We start from the raw sequence: 26,324 nt of genomic DNA, 5'->3' as shown, positions 1-26,324 counted from the left end.
AATGAATTGGAAACAAACCTCACTATTTGTATGAGCATTTTGTTTACATAGATTGTGCAACTTGTCAAGATATGCTTCAGAATTTTTATGTTTTAATTTTTTTATGTGTAGAAAGTCAATTTTTCCTCTGTATTTCTGTACTTTTTGCATTTACTCTGTTATTTGATTAACCATGACCTTGTTATGTGGTACAATAAGATTTTGATGATTTATACCCATAGATTGGATTTTGAATTAAGTGGTTACTAACTAGAATGGCCCATTTGACAGATAATTAAAAGCATTTATCAAGTGATTCTACCAACAGAAATAATGACTTCTCTGTACATCACACAGATTGATGCATATCTTCATACACCTTTTTCCTGATGTGTGATTCATTAGTGTCAGGATCATTTCAGTTTATATCCATTTAATTTTAAAATAGTCTATACATATTTGGGCTGCTTTTGATAAAATTCTGTCATTTGTAGATATAAATGGAGTACTCTTCTGATGGACTAAACAAATTGAACAATATTTACCATTCCAGCATTTAGGTATAAGAAGACATATCTAATTGGTCAAAACTTTGGGACTGATCAGAGGTGATTAGATCTGAGCAAACATTGCATATATTAAGATAAAAATAACATCTCAGTGATGTAAATTCATGTGACTTATTGTGAATATGTAATTGTGTAATTATACAGCATATTAGACACTGGGCCAAGGATTCAAGTATATTCTTCCTCTAAGACATAGTTCTGAATACCTACTTGGCGATTCACTTTACCAAAATTTAATCTCGCTGATGATATGAAAGTAGGCTGAAATGTTTAGTTATTTCATGTACTTGCAATGAGTAAATAATAATAATAATAATAATAATAATAATAATAATCCTTTCTAATATAGGCACAAGACCTGAAATTTCAGGGAGGTGGATAGTTGATTAGATCAGTCTCAGTAATCAACTGGTATTTATTTTATCGACCCTCACAGGATGAAAGGCAAAGTCAACCCTGGTGGAATTTGGACTCAGAATCTAAGGTTGGATGAAATACTGCTAAGCATTCTGCCAGCTTACCACCTTAATAATAATATTATTATTATTATTATCCTGGAAATATGGATACAAGGTAACAGATGCTTGGTACCAACATACACCAGAAAAGGTAATGAATAAAAAGGGGAAGGCAAAAATTCTCTGAGACTTTCACTTCCAGACAGACAAGATGTTAGAGCATCGAAGGCTGGAAAAAGTAACCTTTAGGAGGGGCAAATGAGAGTCCCTAATAATCGACATGTCAGTGCCAGGGTATCAACATATTATCATGAAAGAAAGAGAAAAGATTGATAAATATCGTGACCTGAGAATTGAGATTACCAAGATGTGGCAGGTTGTCCCTGTTGTCATCAGAGCATTGGGTTCAATACTGCCCAATCTGAAAAACCATCTGGAAACTTTAGAAATACCCTACAATCTAGGTATATTGCAAAAATCGGCATTACTTAGAACTGCATGCATGTTGCATAAAGTACTGTCTGTCTGAGGTCCTTGTAACTTGACAGACAGTACAAAACCCTGGTAGACACAATATCTTCAATCAACATCACAATATTGGATGATATGCAATGTCTTAAATAATAATAATAATAATAATGGTTTCAAATCTTGGCACAGGACCAGCATTTTTTCTTTTTGAGGTGATGGAGAAGTCAGTTACATTAATTCCAGCACTTGACTGATATTTATTTTATTGATCCCAAAAGGATAAAAGCATAGTTGATCTCAATGGAATTAGAATGCAGAACTGGAAGAAATGATGCTAAGCTTCATCCTTAATCAAGATATCTGAAGGTCTCTGTTAACTTGTTTTTCAGGTTATTGGGACATAGTTCTTTTACAGTGATAATTTTAAGTGCAAGATGTGTAAGCTCTCGTTAGTAAGATTAAAAGTTCACTTTAGCAAACATCTGAGACTCTTTGCAAATACAGAAGGCTGCAGAAAAACAAATAGCCAACATCATCTGGTTTGCTCAACAAATTCCAATCAAATCTATCAGACTAATTTGTTCCTGTTTTAAATTATGTTTTCTACAACTGGTAGCAGAGTGGAAGCAGTTGAGTCACTTGGGTGGTGGTGGTTGTGGCCAGAGCATTTACTAAGAATTTGGCATTCATCTTGAATGTAGTAGAGATGAGCACATTTACGTCACTCTAGAAATAATTATCTGTACCAGACACAGTAAAATGTGTTAGGTTTACACTTGCTTTCAGCAGAAATGTAATTACCATATTTTAACGTGTATAAGAAACTCCCTAATTTTGTTGGCTTAAAATTTGGAAAAAAGGTTTTGTAAGGGATTACAATACTAACCATGTATAAGAAACTCCCATATTTTTTAACCTAATTTTTGACAAAAACAGGGTTCCTTATACACGTTAACATACGGTAATTTGAACAATGTCTAGGGGAGACAAAAACACCCTCTAAAATCTAAAAACAATAAGCAATGAAGATAACTAATTAGAAGAATTGATCAAAACTTTTGGAGAAAAAAAAAGCAGATTGGAAAGGATCTGATTTCTAAAGTTAATAGGGGAAAACAATGAACTCAGTCATGTTAGACCTCCCCGGGGAAAGCTTTTTCTACATAGTTGACAAGATTAAGAGTGTCTGTCTAGTTAACTACATAGAGAGATGTTGGCAATCCTTCGATATATCCCGACAAAACCAAAACAAACACTTGGCTGTTTCCATGACAACTCAACAATTCACTTCGGATATCTTCGTGACCTCCATGACAGCTGCTGTGACCTCTATGTGTGCGCATGCTTGTTCTTATCTGTGTGTGCATGCTTGTCCTTGTCTGTGTATGTGCCTGTTCTGTTTACACACACAGACAAGCACAAGCATGCACACACAACCCATTAGCTTTCTTCTCCTCCACCCATTTTAGCAGCTGTCACAGAGGTCACGACATCTGAAGTGAATTATCGAAAGATTGCCGAGATGTTAGCTGATTTTTTTGTAGTTATCTCCCTTACTTTTTTTTTTTTTTTTTGGTCATTTTACCGTTCTAAAGTCCTAGCGAGAGTGTCTACCTATGAAATTACATACTCGTAATTAATTTAGATCATTTGAATGACTTCAGTGGAATATCAACTAGATAAATGAGAGGAGGCAAGTTAGGTTGCTCTGTGGGGAGAACATTTTCAGCAACTTAATATATCACATTTTTTTTTTCTTTTACAACAAATGATTCTTGCTAATACATATCACCATAAGTCTCCTTAAATCTAATTGTTTATATTCAGAGAAAATGTCACAAGTCATATCGATTAGAGAGTACATGCTTATTTCAACAAGTTTAATGTTTTCATTATTTCAACAGAAACTGAACATATTAAAGCATCTGACTTGTACTGGAATATATGATGGTAGTGCACACATGTACAGATGTTGTACTAGGAAACAAGTATTGCTTTCCAAACTCAGAGAATAAAGTATTTACTAGAGCAAAGATTATCTGTGATAAACCAGATAATGTTTCTCAATTAATAGTTTCATTAAAATGCTTCTGGTCTGGTTTAATCTTGACACTTAGATAAACAGAAACTAAGATGAGGTGAAAGCTAGGTTGAAATCCTCAGTTAGAAATGGACCATGAATTATCTAACTGTAAAAAGTAAACAAACATTGGAACTATCTACATCATTCTTGTAGTTTAATACTGACTTTGTTGTAAATGACTTGAAAGTATTGTTTATGCACCCAGCCATTGTTTGAGTACCTATGCAACAAATTTGGAATTCTGTATATGATGTAAACTGCTGTCAGATAGGTCCTTGCAAAGATTGTCCCTCTAATTTCCTTTGATTAGGTTGGTCTTGTGGTTTTTCTCTGTTTGGTGAAAGACTGGTGGTGTGCATACTACATAAAGAGATATTTCTTCAAAATACTTGTCACTTACCTAAAACATTACTCACTTAGATCAGTGACAAATCACATGAACTGAATATGTACTGATGAACTCACATAGAGTTTGAAATACAAAATGCTAAGTAACCAACTAAACAGGAGTCTTTAATGAGATACTTCTTATTTGTCTGTCTTATGTTAAAATTATTATTTTTTTTTTGTTGATAATCTTTTCTGCACACAGAAAAACCATTTAAGCGGATGTCACAACTGAATGATAGTATCAATGACACAAAACATTATGTACAGAATACCAGACACATTCAAGCAAATAACTTTTACATTCATGAGTGATAAACCATAACCATTTTCTTTCTTTCTCTTTTTTTTAGGATATTGATGTTTGAAGAAAAAAACAAACCAAAGGAACAACCAAAAGGACCGCCACCCAAGCGAGATCTAAGCAATCTTCCATGATATGAAAGACTGTCAGCAGCTCTGGTTTGGGAAGCACCATTTAAAAAAGTGTTATAGTCTCGTTATGGATTAGACATCCAGCTCATTTGCTGATAAATTCTATTTTTTTAAAAAAACAAGGAACAATCAATAAATAAACAAACGAAAAAAGTATTTACAATTTTAAACCATCTAAAATTACATACTTTCAATTTATCCATATCAGAGCTGCTTCAAGTGACAAGGCACATATATATTTTTTGTTGATATCTTGTTTTCCTCTTTTTTGTTTTCCCCCACCAAAATACAATTTAAATTATAATTGATATTACACATTCTTCTCCAGTAAACATCTGGATTCTGGCTAGTAATTTCAAACCCATTTTATTTGACTAATTTAATAAATTTTCCCTAACAGAAGAAAGACAACATTATTTTTTTTTTGTTTCTTTAAGTAAATTAAACAATCAATGTAACCAAATATAAGTCGGGTCACTTGCAGAAAATCATATTGTTGGATGAGTTAATGATAAATTCATAATTATCTGTGCTTATGAACCTATGTGAATTTGTGTGTGTGTGTGAGTGTATACATGTATCCTTAAAAGACATGATTGTGTGGTTAAGAATTTTGATTCACAACAATATGGTTTCAGGTTCATTCTCACTGTATGGCACTTCTGGCAAGAGTCTCATGATCAACATTACCTTGTGATTGAAATTTGATTCAAGAAAACTATGCAGAAATTCATTGTTTTTATATCGTCATAGACATTTCAATGTCCTCTTTTCCATGTTTGCATGGTCAGAGAGAATGATCAGACATGTTTTTGCAGAATATTGGAAATGAATGACACTGTCTATGTGACTTTGGCAATCATTTACAACTGTCATATGGTGGGTGTCAAGACAGAGATACAAACATACATACATTCACTAACTCACATATATATATATGGGCTTCTTTCAGTTTCCCATATACCAAATCCACTCACAAGGCCTTGGTTGGTTCAGGGTTATAGTAGAAGACGTTCCCAAGGTGCCATATGCCAGGACTGAACCCAGAACCATGTGGTTGGGAAGTAAACTTCTTAATCACACAGTTACACCTGCTATATAAAGCATAAATTAAGCTGTTACCATAGAAGATAGCTTAATTTGAATATATGTGCTTTTGATGGCTCAACATATACTTTATGCTCAGTGTGAAGAAGGACTGAAATAGATTTCAATATTAGAAAGCCTAACTGTGAGAAGAAAGGTAAAAATGTAAAAAGTAGGAAATACAAAGTAGTGACACTGATTACAAATAGCTAAAATATGACTGAGAGAAAATAGCTCAGGGTGGGTTGACCAAAAAGGGAGACAGGTGAGGGTTGATGACTGGAAGGACATCTGGATAGAGAAATATCCGCCTCAACAAATTTTGTCTGACTCATACAAGAATGGAAAAGTGGACATTAAATGAAGATGATGTGTGTATTTAGAATTCTGAACTTCCATGAATTATTTTTTCCCTCACCTTCACAGTGGATATTCTTATTCAGTATCACTAGTTTCACTTACACTTTTATATATATATAAACATTTTAAAGCCTCATCAACTGAAGTGAATATGCTTTCCTAATGAGATCTAATGACTTTGAAATTTGTCCATACCTTTCATCAATTAATTAGTTTTTATATTCCATCCATACTGACAATGAATATCAACTATAAGGTTGAGCAAAAATGCCTCATGAAAGCGTTCTGCAAAATACATATTCAGTAGATAATCTCAGTCAAATAAAGCTTTTCAAGTCATCATAGAATATATATATACTCAGCTGTAAATTGGTAATGTTGTGACAGACTATTGGCCTGTCTACCAAGCCAGGAGAGCAGCAGCATCCAGAAAGTAGAACAATGTGAGGAAGTGCATTGTGATGAGTGGTGTATATCACATCTGATAGTCTGGTCAATACAGTAAGATATGAGTGCTGGTATGGCTTGTATAGTTAAGTTCAGTTCCACTATGCAGCACCTTGGGGATGTATCTTCTATAACACTGAGCCAACCAATACCTTGTGAATGGATTTAGTAGGCAGAAACTGAAAGAAGATAATTCATCAAGCTAATATGCCTGTTTGTTGCTCCATCATCCTGTCTTTGTCTTTTGTTTTCTGTAAATTTGAACTACACCCACACATACACAGAATATTCTAATGTTATGAGAACTTCCTGCAAAGGTCTCTTGAAAACAGTTACAGGTTAGTATCAAGAAGGACACCCAACAAAGACACAAATAACATATAGCTGAAACTGTAGTAGAACTGAAAATGAAATTTCAGTATGGAAGCAAAACCTGAAACCGAAGAGCCTTAAAATTAACTTAGCAAAGACCAAAGTTCTAATCAGCAGGAAAACACACGGAATGTTAATCCCTTCAGGTAAACAGCCCTATTCTATATGTAGAAGAGGTGTTTGTAGAAATTCCAATTGGTGTACTCGTTACAAACTATGGACACATAAGAGATGCAGTGGGATTACAGGAAGGTTAATAGTGTTTGTGACAAATGAATAGGTGCAATAAACAATAAGAATACATGGGAAACAGATGTTCTGGAATGTCTAGAGGTAGTAAATCATTTTTGTTACCTAGGTGATCTAATTAACAGTGGAGGAGGATCTCTGGAAGTAAAGTTGCTAAAATAACAATTGGCTGGAGAAAGTTTAAAGAACTATTACCTTTATTATTAAAAGAATCAAATAGACTGATGTACCCTTTTTTATTATTAAAGAGATCAAAGGAGTGATGTCATCGCTTTTTATTATTATCATTATTATTATTATTAATGTGATCTAAGGCAGCAAGCTGGCAGAATGGACAAAATACTTAGTGGCATTTCATCTGTCTTTACATTCTGAGTTCAAATTCTGCCAAGACCAATTTTGTCGTTGATAAAACAAGTAGCAGCTGAATACTGGGATCAATGCAACTGACTTCACCCTCCCCTCAAAAACTGTTGGCCCTGTATCAAAATTTGAAACCATTATTAATGCAAACAGTTGGAGTCATATCATTATTTTCAAATTTCAGTGATTGTTTTAATTAAAAACTAGCACTATGACCTGGCGTTGCCGGGCCATAGTGCTAGTGCATGCACATACAGCTGTGTGCGTGCTCACATACATGTGAGTACTGTCCAAATCTCCGACCAATCACATACAGCTAGCTGGCATTCAATTGGCGTATCAAGTTTCAGGAATTTTGATTGGGTTTTGGATAGAAAATTCACAAAAAAGTCACTTCTATTGATTTTTTAATGGCTTTGCGGGGTAACTGGGGAAATGTAAAGATATGCACGACCACCCTTGGACGGTTTTGAATGACCATAGAAAGTGCGAGCCCTCTACCTGAAAAATTGTAGATTTGTATAAAGGACAAACACACAGACAGACATTTTGCCGTTTATATATGTATAGAGATTTGTAGTTTCCTGTTCATTAGTTCCAGAAAAGAATAGCATTCATCACCTTAACAGCCGTTTCTTCTTTTTTTCACTAGCAAAGCTGGCGTTTAGATATCAAATCTTGTTCACTTCACAAGTATATAACTCCAAGTTTGATTTCACCACACACTTCTTTAGACAGTTATTTTCTACCACAGTCTCAGATTGACTGATATTCTAAGAATGAAATTTGTAGATGGAAACTGCAAAAGCCCATTGAGTCTGCTCACATGTATGTGTGGGTATGTGTGGGTGCATGCATATCTTTTATATATATAAGTATATGAATTAAGGATATAAACATCAGCAAGAAAAATGAATAACAGGTTTTATGAATGAAGTCCTTTGAGATATTTGTTCTGCATTGTGTTATAGAGATTTCCTTGCCTCTCTTATTGTCAGAAACACAGTGAACTAAGGATTGATCCTGTAGAAGCTGAAACCAACAATGCTATTGTTAGAAAATTGCACTAAAAATAACAAATTAAGGTGTTAATCATGTGGATTTATTTTTAAAATAGGTACTATTAACAAGGTGATGTTAAACCTATTCTTACTGACAATATTCACAAAATACAAAATATATAAAGTCATCCCATTCAATGAATTTAAAAAGAAATTAAATATATTTATTAAATAACTTCCATGTAAAACCAAACAAACAACAAATATGGAATGTCTCTCATTTATGAAACAATAACTTGCTATCCACTATGGGATATTTATTAAAAGTAATGCTAATTTATTCAAACCTGAAGTAAATCTTGTTAAGCTATGTGGTATAAGTTAACGTATTGACGAGAACATTCCATGTGTCAGACGTTCTTTGCTTTTCTTATTTGTGTTGAAACATTTCCACAGCCTGATACTTTCATCAGCTGAAAGACTTGCAATTGTACTTTCATCTGGGGAAAGAGCAAGATTTAGAATTCTTGCAATGTGACCTAAAGACAAAGATTTTTGTCAATAACTCAGTAGTTAAGAAATTAAAAATGGCATTTGTACATTATTGAATCGATTAAGCATAACATCACACATTTAAAAGATGAGGAAAGCAATGTGATAATCTTGTCTTTTTCAAGATATCAGCAAGAAAAAATATACATAAAGTGAACTAAAACTAAATCCCATATTAAGGATTTAAATGGGCGGGTACTGGTCATCTTACTGTATAGCACTCGTTACCTCTACTTCCATGTAATGTAATATTCGTAAAAATAAAAAAAAAAAATCAATATTTTAAAGGGAGAGCACTCCTACAGTCTTTAAGTGCTGTAATTTTTTCCCAGTTTTACTGTCACCTGGACTATCTCCTCATAGAATTATAGTGTAAATGGCTTCGTATGCCACAAACACTTGTCCTTTTTAACCTACACTCTCAAGTAGAATCAACCAAACAAAGGACACCAAGGTTGGGCATTTAAATTACAAACACAGTTCATCAATAGACTTCCACAAATTACTCATGGACCCAATTTCACTTACATAGCTTGGGTTGAAGACACCCAAGATCAAACACAGGACATCATGAATGAAAACAGACTTTTTAACCCTTTGGGTGCGCCTGTGCCCATTTATATTACATAAAAATTATATATTCTTTGCTTAAAGCTAATAATTCATGCCACTGCTAATCTAATTTTCTCACTCTTGGTAAATCTCTTTATTGCCTTCGAGAATGCACAAAGCAAAATATTCAGAGTATCATCAACATATTGTGAATACATACATACATTGATGCCAATGACCAGGGGAGCATCCTGGGTTACCTGTAGTTGTCTAGTGCAGACAGGTCGACCTCGTACCAGCAAAGATAGACAACCATGGCATGCAGAAGATTTATCCACTAGCAGACTGTAGGACACAGCCAGTGGATTTTCACAGAAGAAATGACAGCAAATTTAAGACCAAAATAAACATAAGTACAAATAGACTGTCACCTTGGAATAGTGAAAGACAGTCATTCCACTTCAATTACTAGGGCTTAATGAGTAATTCAATGGCAGTAAGTACTTTTGCCAGTGAGTTCAGTTGCCATGAGTGTGAACTGGTATCAAATACCTTTCTATATTCAAGCCATACTATCACAAGGTTCCTGCAGTGTTTTATTATTTGAGACAGTACAGCTTTATCTACCAAAGTTGTTTGGCATAATTCCCTGCTCCTTTCTTTCCACCTACCTCCTTGTTGGTGACTGAGAGAGAGGGGGGAGAGAGAGAGGGTGTGGATGTGAATGTCTGCTTATCTATCTGTAATGTGCAGTCTCATAAAACACTAACAGATAGTTGTCTGATTATGGACGGCAGGATAAAAACACTAAAAAGCGGTTATTAGATGTTCCAAGGGAACCAACTGAATTCTGCATGCCATGTGTGGAAGAAACAAAGGTTCAGCTGAGTGGTAACAACACTGACAGTATAGTTATAACAAAACAAGCAATGACTAAAGAGAAATCATATATATTAAAGAGTGGATTGATAAGGAATATACTGAATACAGAATGATTATCTCATACTACAAAGAGGTGAGGGTTGAAAAGTTCATAGACTGACTATGAAGGAGTGATACTACAGCTGTGAAATCTTGCATGCACTAATTTCAACTTTTCTTATTAACTGCATTGTTTCTTTTCTGGTAAACTGACATCTGACTATTCAAAGAACACTTTAAAAGTAACTAGTAGTGACTTCTCTTGGAAATGACAAAATTTGACATCAGTGGTTATTTAAGTACCCTAACATGAATTTAGGAGAGGAAGGAAGAGTCTTGAAGATGACCCAACATATGGATGTCCTGCAACTGCCACTATCAAGGAAAACATTGATCATGCTCACCACATAGTGGTGGATGGCATGCAATTGACTATAAATCAAATAACCAATGCTATTAGCATATCCTGTGACACATTTGAGACTATCGTGCGCAATGAACTTGGCATGATGAAGGTTTCTGCTCAGTAGGTGCCAAGTCTTCTGACACCTGGTCAAAAGCTGATCACATCATGGGAAAATCTGACAATGAGGCAAATCCAGCTGGTTTTCTCAAACATTTTCTAACCTAGGATGAGTGTTGGCTTCATCACTTTGAGCCAAAGACAAAGGGACAATTCATGCTGTGGAAACACCCCTCCTCACCTGTTCCAAACAAGGCCAAGGTCGTTTCATCTGCCTCAGTAATTTGGGATGCAAAAAGCATTGTGTTTACTGACTATCTATCTTCAAAAGAGCCACACCATTAATGGAGAGTATTATGCTAACTTGCTGAGGTAGTTACAAAAGGTTATTAAGACCAAATGCCTAGGAAAGCTGACAAAAGGGGTCTTGTTTCATCAGGATGATGCTCCAGTATACAAGTACTTGTTTCCAATGGCTGCTGTGCAGGACTGTGGCTTTGAACTGGCTGATCAGCCTCCCTATTCTCCTGGTTTGGCCCCATCTGACTATCATCTGTTCCTTAACATGAAAAAACAGTTGACTGGAAACCAGTATATCAGTGATGATCGTGTCATATCTGCTGTTGATGACTTTTTGGACCAACAGGATCCAAGCACTGCAACACCGTTGGAAGAAGGGTGCGGACTGCAAGGGGGACTCAGCCTATGAACTTTTCAGCTGACCTTCATACTTTAGCAAAATATAGCTTAATGGACTGAAAGTAAACATAACCAACAGTGAGAATTTCAAAAACTCTACAATAATGCAGCAAAGTTTATACAGCAAATATTGAAAATGTTAGAGTAGCATTTTAAGAAGATTGTCAAAGAATCAACACAGTGTGTACTCATGACTACCAGACAGTACCAGCTCTTAAAAGTTTTCTATGCAGATGGTCTGATATAAAAGTGATAGCAAAAATATTAAAATGGTATCAAGGGATTATTTTTTTTTTATATAGAAGACCAATTGATTGTGTAAACAGCACTGGTATGGAAGACAGATTGTAAAAACGAAATACTGCCATTAATATTCATCTAGATCTGAAATTGGAAAATCTTTTAAGTTTTAATTACCTTTCAATTCTCCAACACTTTCCAAAGAAGGATATTTCCAGAAAGAGAGAGAATAATTTGAATATCCATGTCCAGAAACAATTTCATGGTGTTCGTTTGACCATATTAATGAAGTGATCTGAAAGAGAGAAAAAAAAAGTTTCAGATAAAATAATTCTCCTCCTCCCCACCACCACCATCATTCTTTTACATCAGTTTTGTTCCCAGGTGGTATGTGTTGGATGGATCATCACAATTTGAGTCAGTTCTTATTTGGAGTTGCTGCTCTTTCAGACACATCTTGTGCCTATATAGGTTTTAATTACATTTGACAAAGAGAGAGGAAGCCCTATCAAAACAACCTTATTAGGATCTTTTTGCAATTGAAAATACCTTAATTATTTCTGTTTGAACAATGTAAAAAAAGCAACCACGAATAACACACAAATACACACTACCACATACAAAATTAACTCAAGAAACATTATTAACAGAAAATATATAAAATTTCCATAGAAAGATCTTAAATCCTTCACACTATTCTGCCATCTTAATATAAAATAATCCTAAATTATTCACATACTTTCTGCCAACTTTATATTATAAATTTATAAAAATCAATTGCCCACAATTAATTATAATCAATCCTTTTGTACTAAATTAAATAAAAAAACAACAATATAAAAGATAAAAACCAACCTAGTTTTCACTGGTTTGAGCTCAGATCAGGTAAAATTTTAAAAATCAAACAGATTTACCTAATAAAGCGCTATACCTTAAGGTTATTTTAAACCAGCATCAAAATTGCAATCTCTTTTTTCAATATGAACTCTCAAGAAAAATTGCGCTATTATCCCTAGGGTAACTTATCTTATAAGCAAAAAATTTGGTTTATTATTCTATAAAACTTTGACCCCATGTTATCACTATCGGTGGATAACAATACAAATTCATGTAATGTTATCTTATTATGTAAAGAATTTGGCTTGAATTAAACTATAGTATGGAAAAGCATGTAGTAATATTTAAATATCCATATGTTTTTGTTTATTATATACGTATATATATCATCAATGTATCATATATCCAAAAAGAAGCACACTCTAAAGTATAGAGCAGTAAAGTAATAAAGTTAATGTATGGTCATAGAGTGACCAATGGTTTTGCATCCACAAAGGCTGTAGATTTGCAGATGGCTCATCAGACTCTAATCTGAAGACAAATTTAACTCTTCACTTCTGGGAGGCAGAAATCTGTTAATGTCATTGAGTCATCAAAGAATAAATAGTCCAATATTACTGAGGACGGGTTATCTCCCCTAGATCAGCTATTTGTGGGCCAGGGGAGTGGGGGACCAAAGGATTTATCCCTCGGGCTGGTATTGGATTGTAAGGAATCTTCCTGACTTAGTCAGCAAACTGAGAATCCCATGCTTGCAGCAGGTAGCACTTGAAATTGATGCATGGTGTGAAGATTTCTTGGTGAGCATTCAGTGACCCAGGTTTCAGGGATCTTTGAGAATCCTAGCTTACTCAACTTTAAGCATACACTCCTGTTGGTGTAGGGTCCTGGCCATTCTAAGATCTTGCACTTGATATTGTATGGGGTCCTTTCATCTTTGAGGCACCACACATAGCTGGCCAGGTATGTGACGAATCATCTTTCTGAAGGAGGACCTGTGGCTGTACAGACATCACTTGAACACTGTCCTGGCTGACCTGATATATTTCCAGGTTTGGGTGTCGGTTGTATTCACATTACTGGTGCATTTTCGGTTGGCTCCAGGCCTGGGGATGCTGTTATTGCCACCAGTACTGCTGTCAGTACTGTTATCATCCCTGGCTATAAGTTTGTGGTCACTCTATGACCAAACACTAACTTTATTACTTTAATAATATATATATATTATATTAAATTAGAGATAAAACCACTATTAGGCAAATCAAATAGTGAAAATCATAAGCCAATACATAGAAAAAAATTAATTAAAAAATATAAAATATAAATATAAAAAATATAAAATATAAAATTCCAAATTAAAATATTTAAATTAAAGTTAAAATTTTAAAAATTATTTAAATAATTTAAACTTATAAATTTTAAATATATATATATATTTTTTCTATGTATTGGCTTATGGTTTTCACTGTTTGATTTGCCTAATAGTGGTTTTATCTCCAATTTAATATAATATATATTTATACTATAAAATTGGATTTAATCCTAAATCTAATTTTTCCCTGTAAGTTTGGATTTACTCCCTAATATTATTATTATATATATATATATATATATATATATATATATATATATATATAATGTAATGTGTGTGTGTGTGTTTGCATGTACATTATTAGCAATGACTCTGCTCCACAATACTTAATGTTTTGTATATTATGCCCATTTAACTTTAAGTAATGTGGAGCTGAGTCAATATGTTATTAAATATACAGATCTCCAACTAAATGTAGTTCTATATTTAAGAGATGAAGAATTATGTACATAATTTACATTTGACGAATATTTGTCCTCATCTTGTTTGTTGTTAACACAACGTTTTGGCTGATATATCTTCCAGTCTTCATCAAATGTCTTGCAGAAAATACCTTAGGAATGAGAATCCATCGAAAAATACCTCAGGAATGAGAATCCAGGTTTGAAATTTCCCCAAGACACCTGATGAAGGCTGGATATCAGCCGAAACATGTTAACAAACAAGATGAGGACAAATATCTGTCAAATGTAAATAATGTCCAACTAAATGTGTTGAGTATTATTTTCTTTTGCTTATTACACACACATAATATTTATAAGGTTGAAATGGAGCATTTGTCAATTTTGGCAACGATTGTTTCAGTTGTTTTATCAACTCTACTATTTATTCATTAAGTAACGTGTTAGTGGCTAAATATTTCACAGACAGTTGTACCCTTCACATAATTCTCAAGTGGAATCCACTCTATGACAGTGTGTGACAATGCTGACTCTTTGAATCACTGGTACAGTCCATCCAACAGGCTTCCTCATATTTTCTATCCCTGCCCATTTCACTCATAGGCTTGGATCCACTCAAGACTATGTTAAAAAACATTTATTGAAAATACTATGCAGTAGGACTGAAACAGGATCTCACCTTAACCCCTCAGTGACATTTGTGTCCATTGTTAAGGAACTATTCAGGAGTTCAAACATTACTTGCATTAAGTTGTATTTCTCTACTTATTTTAACAAAATGAATAATCCAGCAACACAGGATAGTAGTAGGTAACAGAAAAAGGTTTGGTTAAAAAAATAAAGAAATTGTATAAAATGCATGTTCCATTTTCCAATGTTTGCCAAGGCAACATCGAAACACAAACATTTCTTTTTCTTTCAAATGACAGCTGAATATTAACATCTCCATTAAATGCTACAGAAATTTCTAGAATTACAGAAAACAAAGAAAGAAGTAACAGTAATGCAATAACCTGTGAATGTGTTAGTTTAGAGTTGACACATTTTCCTGATGGTATACTCCATATATGGATTGTTTTGTCTTTAGATCCTCCACCACTGGCAAGTATAGAATCTTGCCAAGGACACCAGCTCAAAGCCTATAATAAATAAATAAAAAGGAAAGTAAAAATGGATATTCCAAATATTACTACATACAGTTGAGTATTAGGATGAGCTTGGCCTTCAATAATAGTAATGAATCTAGTTAAATGTGTTAGAGTAGATTATCAAAGGCTGGGATTTGGTTGACAAGTACATTTTTTCTATTTGAATTTGAACTTGCATTAACACAACATTGTTTTATGATGGCTGCCCATCAGCTTCACATACAGCTTTAGAACTGTTAACCAATTTTTTATCATTTCTTACCATTTTTCATTGAGATGCTGCTCTCTTGGAATACAATTCAAAATTAGGATGAACTTGTAACTGTGTTCACAGTTAGAGCTCAAGATTAGGTTTCAAAATTAAGACACAGAAATTGAGATAATTTTCTATAAACAGACATTATAAATATCATAATTAAGATTATAATAATAAAATAGCCTTTATTTGCTGCAACAAATAACAGACCCACACACAAGCTCTGCCAAAAATATGATTGCTTTGGACTTTGCTAGTCTGTTTAGGCTCCAAATAACATTAATGAGAAAGCCAATCCCTATGTCAAATAACAGAAATGTTAATCACTAATAATATTACTGGTATCACTGATATTTACTAAATCAAACTAAGTAGGTTTAAGACAATGACACAGTTGCATTGAAATCTTTATTAAAATTTTCATCTACATTTGTTTGGAAAGATGATCATTTTTATCATAGATATATCATAGTAATAGTTCTGCTGGTTTTTCTTTGAAATATAAATAGTATTCTTTTAAAAATTAAACGCTTTAAAATATTGTTGCCCAGTATTTTAATAGTAAGTGCTGTATTTACTGAACTTTATTATGATGTTAAAATCAAGTAGCATTGAAATAGTAAACTCTATACCTGAAACAGCTGCTTGATATCATGAAAAGGACCAGCTATTTCTAACAACTGTCATACAAAGGAGTTTAGAGCAGGGGACTACTTAAAGATAATTACAGGTAGAATGATGACTGAAGAATATCTTAATGTGATATCTATTAAACATGCTGACAAAACAATAATTTCTCTTTAGTCTAAATTTATCACTGTTTTTAATGTAATTCATTTGAGTGAGAATTATACAATGAAATTTACACTTGCTGAAAGTATAGCTAAAAGAAAATCAAGTTAAATACATATGGTAAATGACTGAATAAACTATAAAAACAAACTGTTTCTCTTTATTGTTGAACCTCTGAATGTGTAACATGGAAGATAATACTTAATGGTGACAAAATATCTTGAAGCATCAACCATGTATCTGCATATGTTTCTGACTAGTCTAGAATGCCTTGGTTCAGATGGGTTTGTTTTAATTATAGGTAAATGTTTTCCCTTCAGCTGACAAATTTTGGTACGAGTTAGTGATAACAGTGCATAAAAATTTAATTATCTTTCCAGGAGTTTTATTTTATAGGTTGTGGTGTGGCAATTTTAGACTGTTTTAAAACATTCATACCAAACAAATCAACAGCAATCCATACATGTTCACTATTATTGTTGACAACAATATATATATATATCATCGCCATCTATCTTTAATGTCTGCCTTCCACGCTGGCATGAGTTGGACAATTTGACAGGAGCTGGCCAGGCAGAAGACAGCACCAGTCTTCTGTATCTATTTTGGCAGGGCTTTTACAGCTGGATGCCCTTCCGAATACCAATCACCCAGCAGAGTGGACTGAGTGCTTTTTATGTTGCACAAGCATAAAATATATATTTATTCTACAGAAAATGATGAAATTTTTGAATGATGCAGGAAGGTATTTGAACATTATTATATTCTTTCTTAACCATAAATTGTTTTTGGGTGCTTCAAAAATAAAGAGATGTCTTGAGAATTGTCCATTGTTAAAAAACACTTTTATTTGCATCAATAAATCAAAGAAAGTGTTTCTTTAATTGAATTAATCCTTTACTAGCTGGACCTGTAAAAACTTCATGGAAAACAAAAATTGTAAGCATCTGTAAATAGTGACTTCATTTAATAACAATCAAATAATTATGTATTAATAATACCCTGGGAAATTCTACGAAATACAAAAAATGTAAGCATCTTTAAAAGTAATATACAATATTGGCTGAGGACCTAGTATATAGAAAATGGTAATTAATTAAATTGTAGGAAAGTAAAAGTAACATCCAATATTTGCTGTGGTTATGTATCTGTCTACTCTGAAAATATTGATAAACATTTAAAAACACAAAACAAACGCCACTTGCCTTTCAGTCATCACTCACTCTCTTTCTCTCTCACTCTGCCACTCACTTCAAATATACCCCTCTTCTTAACATTTTCTATTTCTACCTCACCTTTCAACTGTAGAAAAGTAATAGTAACATCCACAGCTATTTGCTGAGAGAGAGACAGAGGTAGAGTGTGTGTGTGTGTGTTAGAGAGAGGCAGACAGATAGGCAACATTTCTGTTTGCAATTTCCATATTTTCAACGGCTTTATTATCTTTCGTCCAAATTGAAAAGTTTTCTAGCATTTTCTCTGTGAGAATGGTTCCATTCTCCTTCACTATTATTCTCTATCCACTCTTTTCCTTCACTCAATCTACTTCTCTAAATCTCTCTCTCTCTCATCCCCCTCTCCTCTAACTGTCCTCCTACATTTAACAAGTTATATTTCTCTTACCTCTTAACACTATCAATCCCCCCCTCTCTCCCTTGCTCCCTCCTCTTTGCCTCTCACTTAAACTATACTTCTTCTGCTTAAGTTTTATTTCCCTCTTTTCACCTCTTCTTTTCAACTAAGTGTGACACATACCACAGGTACTTATGTACATAGGTATTAGCATATTAATATTATTGATTCCAGATCAAATTGTTATAAACTAAATGTTACTGGAATATTTCAGGGATCACTTCTCATTATGAAAAAAAAAAAAATGAGTAAAAATTGGTTAATTCTCTAAGAATCAAGTTAGAAATACTATTAATGATGGATTCCATAGTGTTGAAAACTTAACCTCTTTCATAAATCAATTGGATTTATGGCAAAACTTTCTAAAATAGTTCAAACCCAGCTTATGCAGTATGAATTTTCAACACAAAAATATTTCCTGAATGGATGTAAACCGTTTTCAATCAAAAGAAAGTTTATAAATGTATGCCATGACCTGATTCTGGTTTAAGTTCTTCAGCCTTATTTTTTAAAAAGAGCAGGTGCATTTTCAGCATCACTATGTAGGCCTGACTGTGTGGTAAGAAGTTTGCTTCCCAAACATATGGTTCTGGGTTCAATTTCACTTTGTGACACCTTGGACAAATCTTCTATTATAATCCCAAGCTTTATGAGTGGGTTTCATAGACAGAAACTGAAAGAAGCCCATTGTGTGTGTGTGACTTTGTGTTTGTTTCTTACTACTGTTTGACAACTGGTTTGGGTTTGTTTACATTCCCATAACTTAGCAATTTAGGAAAAAAGACCAACAGAATAAGTAGTACTAGGCTTAAAAAAATAACTACTGTTTGACTAAATCAGGGATTGCCAAAGGGGGTCTGAAAGATCCCCTAGAGGTTGGTGAGCAATTACAGGGGGTTGATAATAGCCAAGGGGTTGAAGGGGGGGGGTATGAGTGTGCGAAAGACCAGCTCACCCAGATGAACTGAAATACTTAGTCAGTACCATGAAACATGGGAAAACATGATGAATTTTCACTGCTGTAAGAAGTCTGCTGTTGCTAATGTTCGAGGTTTGATGTTGTAATCTGTATCGTAATCAAAGATTGAGAGGTGTGGTTGAGGGGATGCAGACTGTCAAGTGTTTACTTATAGAAATTGCCCGAACTTGGAGGAATGAAGTGATTTGAGACTGAAACTGACCAACATTCAGTCTGATATCAATGCCTTGATTCAGAATCACCATGCTCCTATCTCATATTGATGTTGTCAATTTCAATAAAAGATATTCCAGCAATATGATTTTCTAACCGTGAAAACAATTTCATAAAAATTGAAAGTTTAATACTGTATACTCATACATGTAGTTTTAAATGTAAAAAGCGAGTCATCTTCAATAGAATTTTTTAATTTGTCGTACATGTATATTTTAGCTAACATCTTAATTGGCAGCATCATTATCTGGTATGCATTTAAGATATGGTACGGTAGGGTAAGGTATTAAGGTATTTTAAATGAGGAGGGTGGTCAATGCAAAAGGAGAAGTGGCTAAAGGGGGTCAATGTAGAATGAGAAGTGACAAAAGGGAGTCGATTCAGAAGGAGAAGTGGCTAAAGGGGGTCAATGTAGACTGAGAAGTGACAAAAGGGAGTCGATTCGGAAGGAGAAGTGGCTAAAGGGGGTCGATGGTTGAAAAAGTTTGGCAACCCCTGGACTAAACACTTCAAAGCAGTGCCCCAGTATGGCAGCAGTCTAATGATTGAAACAAGTAAAAGATAACAATCAAAACAGACAATGGCTTAAAAGTTAATGTGTTGTAGTATTAAGATTGTTCAAAGCATACTACATCAATTGATGGTACAACAATCTTTCAATGTATATGACTAATGAAAACAGGTGAACTCTTGTAGTAGAATGAGTAGTTTTGCTGTACACATCTATTTTTAAATGCATTTTCTGTAAACCAAAAATAGTTGTTTTCTATTCTCTTCAGTCAAAACTGTAGTTTAATATAAAAAGCTTTGGTTAGTCAAATAGTAGGACGTGTATATTTTATATGAACATGTACATCATTCTCAAAGTAGTTTAAATAATTACACATTTTATACAATCATCAACAACTATCTCATCATATTACTTACTAATAAGCTATTCTTTCTCATTGGATTTAGATTACTCAAATACATTTCTGTCATCATCATCATTTAACATCCACTTTCCATGCTGTAATGGGTTGGACAGTTTGACAGGAGTTGGCCAGCTGAAGGGCTGCTTGTGCTCCATGTCTGTTTTGGCATGGTTTCTATGGCTGGATGCTCTTCCTAATGCCAACCACTTTACAGAGTGTATTGGGTGCTTTTATGCAGCACTGGCATGGGTACTTTTATGTGGCACCAGCAACCATGAGCCCACAAGATTAAGACTGCTCAGCTGAAGAGGGATGTAGGAGATTTGCCTGTATGCAAGGACAATCATGATTTTACTTAGCTTGATGTGTCTTCTCAAGCACAGCAAACTGCCAGTCTCAGTCCCTTGTCATCCTTTCTGAAAAACATGTTCTCCTTAAGGAGTTTTAGTGTGATTGCTTATCTAATTATTTTTTGCATTGTAATTATACAAAAATACTGTCAACATATGTTTCCTCTAAGTTCTATTTAAAAACTACTCAAGGGACAGTAATTAAATATATCTTACCTTGACAGCAGCTCTATGACGTGTTAACGTTAATAATGGCTGAATGGAGACACTACGATTAAAATCCCAAATATTCACAATGTTATCATTGCCTCCACTGGCCAAATAGCGACCATTACCTGACCATTTCAAGCCACAAACAATACTTGTATGAGCAGAGAAGGTACTGATCACGTGATCAGAAAGTCGGATATCATGATGATATATTGTGCCATCATTAGTACCACTAGAAAAATAAATTAAAGTACATTTATCATATGCTGGACTGTATGTGTATGTAAACATATATACATGTGTGTGTGTTTAGGTGCAAGCATAACTGTGTGGTGAAGAAGTGTGCTTCTTAAGCACGTAATTTCCAATTTGATCCCACTGCATGATAGAAGATGAATGAGTTGTGAGAAAATTTGGTAGATGGAAACTGCAGAAAGCACATTGTGTGAGTGTGTGTGTGTGTGTACATGTACAAATATGCATGAATACTGATATTTCAATTAAGTGGTGATGATGTTGGCATTTCATGTTGACATTATGACATCATCTATTTTGAAACCTCTGGAAATAAAAATCCTTGTTAGCAACAGAAAAAGTATTGGCTGTAAAATGCCATTTCAAATAACTTCCCATCCAAACCACATGCAAGCATAAAAAACATGCACCAAATGAATGAACAAATGTACACACGCACACACAGATGTCTCAAAAGTAAATAGCCATCATTTTTGAAAGATTTCATCATCATCCTTTAATGTATTTTTTCAATGCTGGTATGGGTTGGACAGTTTGATCAGAGCTGGCAAGCTGCACATAGTTCCAGTCTAATTTGGCTTGGTTTCTATGACTGGATGCCCTTCCTAATGTCAAATACTTTACAGTATGCGGCAGGAGCTCTTAATGTGCCACTAACATGAGTGCATTTATGTGGCACTGGCACAAGTGCATTTTTACATGGCACCATCACAGGACTTTTGGAAGCCAATCCTCTTCACCAGGGGATGCAGCCTTAACACTTCTGAGTGGAGCATAGGTCTTCTTGAGGCATCAGATATCTCAGTCCTTTGTCATCTTGTCTGAAAGGTTCAGCATTCTGAGGTCATCATTCAGTACTTTGTGCCATGCCACCCTGGATCTCCCTCTTCCACGAGTTCTGTCCATTTTGAGTGAATGGCACTTGTTTATGGAGTTGTCGGCATCCATCTGCATCACATGACCAAACCAGTGCAGGTTTCTCTCTTACACACTACATCTAATTCCTCTTATGCCTAACTTCTCTCTCAATACATTCACACTCTGTCATACATGTACATTACTCATCCAGTGGAGTATACTAGCCTTTGCATGTCCTCTGCATGCAGGGACCACATCTCATTTCCATGTAGAATTGCTGTTCATATGCATGCATCATACAACCTTCCTTTCACTCAGAGAGAGAAACCTTTGGTTGGCAACAGAGAAAAAAGCTCTCTGATTTTCTTCTCCCTATTCTTATTCTAGTTATTACACTCTCTGTACATCCTCCCCTTCCACTATTTTGTTGTCTGAAGAGTTCTGAACATTTTAAAGCTAAATCTTTTAACATTTCTTAACAAATCTTTGAACACACCTGTAATGTAACAGAGTTAAAAGTATGGCATTATTTGAAGTGGTAGTGCATCTCTTCTTTGCTCCTGACTAAAAATAGATTTTTCTTTCATTCTGGTTACAATTGAAATGGATAACCAAAAGTTTCATATTCACCTAACAATGCTTTTCTTTTGTAAAACGGGAGAAAATGCTGCAAAGACATGCCAAAACATTTGTGAAGTTCATGGTGATGATGCTGTAGGTGAATCAACTGTTCAAAGGTGGTTTGCAAAATTTAAAGCTGGAGAGTTCAGCTTGGAAGATGATAGTCACAGTAGAAGACCTTCAAAATTGGATGAAGATGTTTTGAAGGCAAAAATAAAAAAAAACTCAAATATCATGACTGGAGAACTTACAGAGGAGTTTGATTTTTCTAAAAGTACAGCTAGGATACATTTCTCGTTATAATGCATGGGTCTCTTACAAACTCTCAGAAAAGAATTGCTTGGACCGGTATTCCGTTTCTGATATACTGTTGAAATGGAATGAAAGCATGCCTTTTTTGAAACAAGTTGTGACTGGAGATGAAAAATGGATTGTTTATGAAAGCCTAGTGCTAAAAAGATCCTGGAGTTTGCATAAGGATCCCCCAAAACAGAAACCAAAGATGAATATCCATGTCAGAAAAGCTATGCTTTGTGTTTGGTGGGATCACAAAGGTATTATTTATTATGAGCTTCTCTCACAAAACCAGATCATTAATTCTGATGTGTACTGTCGTTGACTGGCTAATTTGAACCCCCAAAAAAAAAAATCAGAGAATTGAGGCTGCAGATTGCCAACAGGAAAGGGGTAGTGTTCCAACAAGACAATGCCCAACCACATGTATTTTGGCTACCCGAACAAAGTTACATGAACTTGGCTGGGACCTCTTACTCCATCCATTATATTTTCCTGATATTGCACCATCCAACTACCACTTGTTTTTGTCTCTACAGAACCCATTTCAAGGAAAAACATTTAATGATTGAGATGGAGTCAAAATGCATCTAGATAACTTTTTTTCTTCAAACCAGTCAAATTTTATGCTGATGGAATATTTAAATTACCTGAAAGATATGCAAAGGTCATTAATAATAATGAAAATTATTTCATTGAATAAAATTTATTGAAAGGTTAATTATTTATATTCCTATTTGTATATTAAAAAGTGCTCAGAACTTTCCAGATAACCTAATAATTTGGTCCACTAGGTAGCAGAAATTATCCAATACCTCTAAAGAGCCTCTAGGGCATTTGAGAAAATTGATTTTCTGAATATATGTAGTTTTTATGGATCCTGTGCATCTTCCATATACAAATATTACTTTCTCTGATAACCTTCCTATTATTCCAATGCACTTGCGTGTCCATAGCTTACACTGTGTATATCATCATCATCATCGTTTAGCGTCCACTTTCCATGCTAGCATGGGTTGGACGATTCAACTGAGGTCTGGGAAGACAGAAGGCTGCACCAGGCCCAGTTTGATCTGGCAATGTTTCTATGGCTGGATGCCCTTCCTAATGCCAACCACTCCATGAGTGTAGTGGGTGCTTTTTATGTGCCACTGGCACAGGTACCAGACGAGTCTGGCAAACAGCCACGATCGGATGGTGCTTTTTATGTGCCACCGGCACAGGGGCCAGGCGAGGCTGGCAATGGCCACGAACGGATGATGCTTTTTATGTGCCACCGGCACGAGGCCAGTCGGGGCGGCGCTGGCAACGGCCACGTTCGTATGGTTCTCTTACATGCCACAGGCACTGGTAACTCAGCTGCAATTTCCATTGATCGATTTCGATTCTGATTCTCACTTGCCTCAACAGGTCTTCACAAGTAGAGTTTTGTGTCCCAAGAAGGGAAGGTATGCATAAGTGGGCTGGCTACATCCCATGTAGGCCACGGGTTATGGTCTCACTTGTCCTGCCGGGTCTTCTCACGCACAGCATACTTCCAAGGGTCTCGGTCTCTAGTCATTTCCTCAGTGAGACCTAAAGTTCGAAGGTCGTGCTTCACCACCTCGTCCCAGGTTTTCCTGGGTCTGCCTCTTCCACAGGTTCCCTCAACTGGTAGGGTGTAGCACTTTTTCACACAACTATCTTCATCCATTCTTGCCACATGTCCATACCAGCGCAAACGTTTCTCTTGCACACCACATCTGATGCTTCTTAGGTCTAGCTTTTCTCTCAAGGTACTTACACTCTGTCGAGTATGAATACTGACATTACACATCCATCGGAGCATACTGGCTTCATTTCTTGCAAGCTTACGCATATCCTCAGCAGTCACGGCCCATGTTTCACTGCCATGTAGCATGGCTGTTCGTACACACGCGTCATACAGTCTGCCTTTTACTCTGAGTGAGAGGCCTTTTGTCACCAGCAGAGGTAAGAGCTCTCTGAATTTTGCCCAAGCTATTCTTTGTCTAGCAGTTACACTTTCAGCACACCCACCCCCGCTGCTGACTTGGTCACCTAGGTAACGGAAGCTATCAACTATTTCTAGTTTTTCTCCCTGGAAAGTGACAGAAGTTGGTCTCAGAGCATTTTCAGTGTTTATTGTTCCTGAGCATCTGCCACATACAAAAACCATCTTCCTAGTTAGCCTTCCTTTGACATTGCTGCACCTCTTATGTGTCCATAGCTTACACTTGGTGCATCTTATAGAGTTTCTACCTACACCTTTTCTACAGATTGAGCAGGGCCATCTACCTGAAGGCGTTTGTGATTTGTCTACCTTTCTACTTATTAGGACTTTGGTTTTAGCTAGATTGACTCTAAGGCCCTTCGATTCTAATCCTTGCTTCCACACCTGAAACTTTTCCTCCAGTTCTGATAGTGACTCAGCAATTAGAGCAAGGTCATCAGCATAGAGGAGCTCCCAAGGGCATCCTGTCTTGAATTCCTCCGTTATTGCCTGGAGGACTATGATAAATAGGAGGGGGCTGAGGACTGAGCCTTGGTGGACCCCTACCTCTACCCGGAATTCTTCACTGTACTGTTGCCAACCCTCACCTTACTAGCAGCGTCCCTGTACATGGCTCGCACAGCTCTCACTAACCATTCATCTATCCCTAGTTTCCTCATTGACCACCAGATAAGGGATCGGGAGACCCTGTCGAAGGCTTTCTCCATGTCAACAAAAGCCAGGTACAGGGGCTTATCTTTGGCTAGGTATTTCTCCTGCAGCTGCCTTACCAGGAATATAGCATCAGTGGTACTTTTCCCTGGCACAAACCCAAACTGCATCTCATCTAAACTAACTCTCTCTCTAATTAGTTGGGCTATGACCCTCTCCGTAACCTTCATTACCTGATCCAACAGCTTGATACCTCTGTAAGTATTTGTATCTAGGGCGTCACCTTTACCTTTGTAGCAGTTGACTATTATGCTGCTACACCAGTCATTGGGTATGACTCCTTCGTGTATCACCTGATTAACTATACGGGTGACTAAGCTATAGCCGACACTACCAGATATTTTGAGCATCTCTGCAGTGATTCCTGATGGGCCTGGGGCTTTCCCTGTCTTCATGCTTCTAATTGCCTTAACTACCAAGGAACTGTCAACTTGGATAGCTGGTCCCTCTGTTGGGTCAACATTCGGCAGACTCTCTTTATCCCATTCATTTTCTTTATTCAGCAACCTTTCATAGTGGCGTCTCCAAACCTCTCTCTTTGCATCCTCATTTAGCGCAAGTGAACCATCTTCCATGCGAACACACCTCTCCTACCACATCACAATTCTCTCTCACACACTGTCTTGCAACGCGAAAAACCTCCAGTCTTTGGTCCTCACGGCGCAGAACATTGGCAAATTTTTTCTTATCTGCTTCCCCTCTGGCTAGATAGACCTGTCTCCTAGCTTCCCTTTTGACAGTCTGATACAATTCCCTGCTACCACCATTCTTCCAAGTCTGTCT

The 26,324-nt window shown here is 35.6% G+C and overlaps 2 protein-coding genes across 4 annotated transcripts in view; one reads left to right on the top strand and one right to left on the bottom strand.

Annotated features, from left to right (window-relative positions):
* LOC115222267 (allograft inflammatory factor 1) overlaps positions 1-4,793 on the top strand; it is a 137,101-nt gene extending 132,308 nt beyond the window's left edge. For all 3 annotated transcript variants that reach the window (XM_036511113.1, XM_036511114.1, XM_029792431.2), the window contains one exon: positions 4,301-4,793. In XM_036511113.1, the coding sequence (XP_036367006.1) occupies positions 4,301-4,385 (85 nt within the window). In that variant the 3' untranslated portion in view covers positions 4,386-4,793. The remainder of the gene's footprint in view (positions 1-4,300) is intronic.
* A 3,573-nt stretch (positions 4,794-8,366) lies between these two features.
* The window catches only part of LOC115222335 (cell division cycle protein 20 homolog), a 63,103-nt gene continuing 45,145 nt past the window's right edge, over positions 8,367-26,324 (bottom strand). Inside the window, exons 8-11 of the mRNA XM_029792523.2 lie at positions 20,798-21,023; positions 15,311-15,436; positions 11,865-11,982; positions 8,367-8,799 (exon numbers count right to left, since the gene is read on the bottom strand). Coding sequence (XP_029648383.1) covers positions 8,642-8,799; positions 11,865-11,982; positions 15,311-15,436; positions 20,798-21,023 — 628 coding nt within the window. The 3' untranslated portion in view covers positions 8,367-8,641. The remainder of the gene's footprint in view (positions 8,800-11,864; positions 11,983-15,310; positions 15,437-20,797; positions 21,024-26,324) is intronic.

This window comes from Octopus sinensis, linkage group LG19 (genome assembly GCF_006345805.1).
Source record: "Octopus sinensis linkage group LG19, ASM634580v1, whole genome shotgun sequence".
Classification (NCBI taxonomy): Eukaryota; Metazoa; Mollusca; class Cephalopoda; order Octopoda; family Octopodidae; genus Octopus; species Octopus sinensis.
The sequence above is the reverse complement of the archived record's forward strand: the minus strand, read 5'-3'. Positions and strand labels throughout refer to the sequence as shown.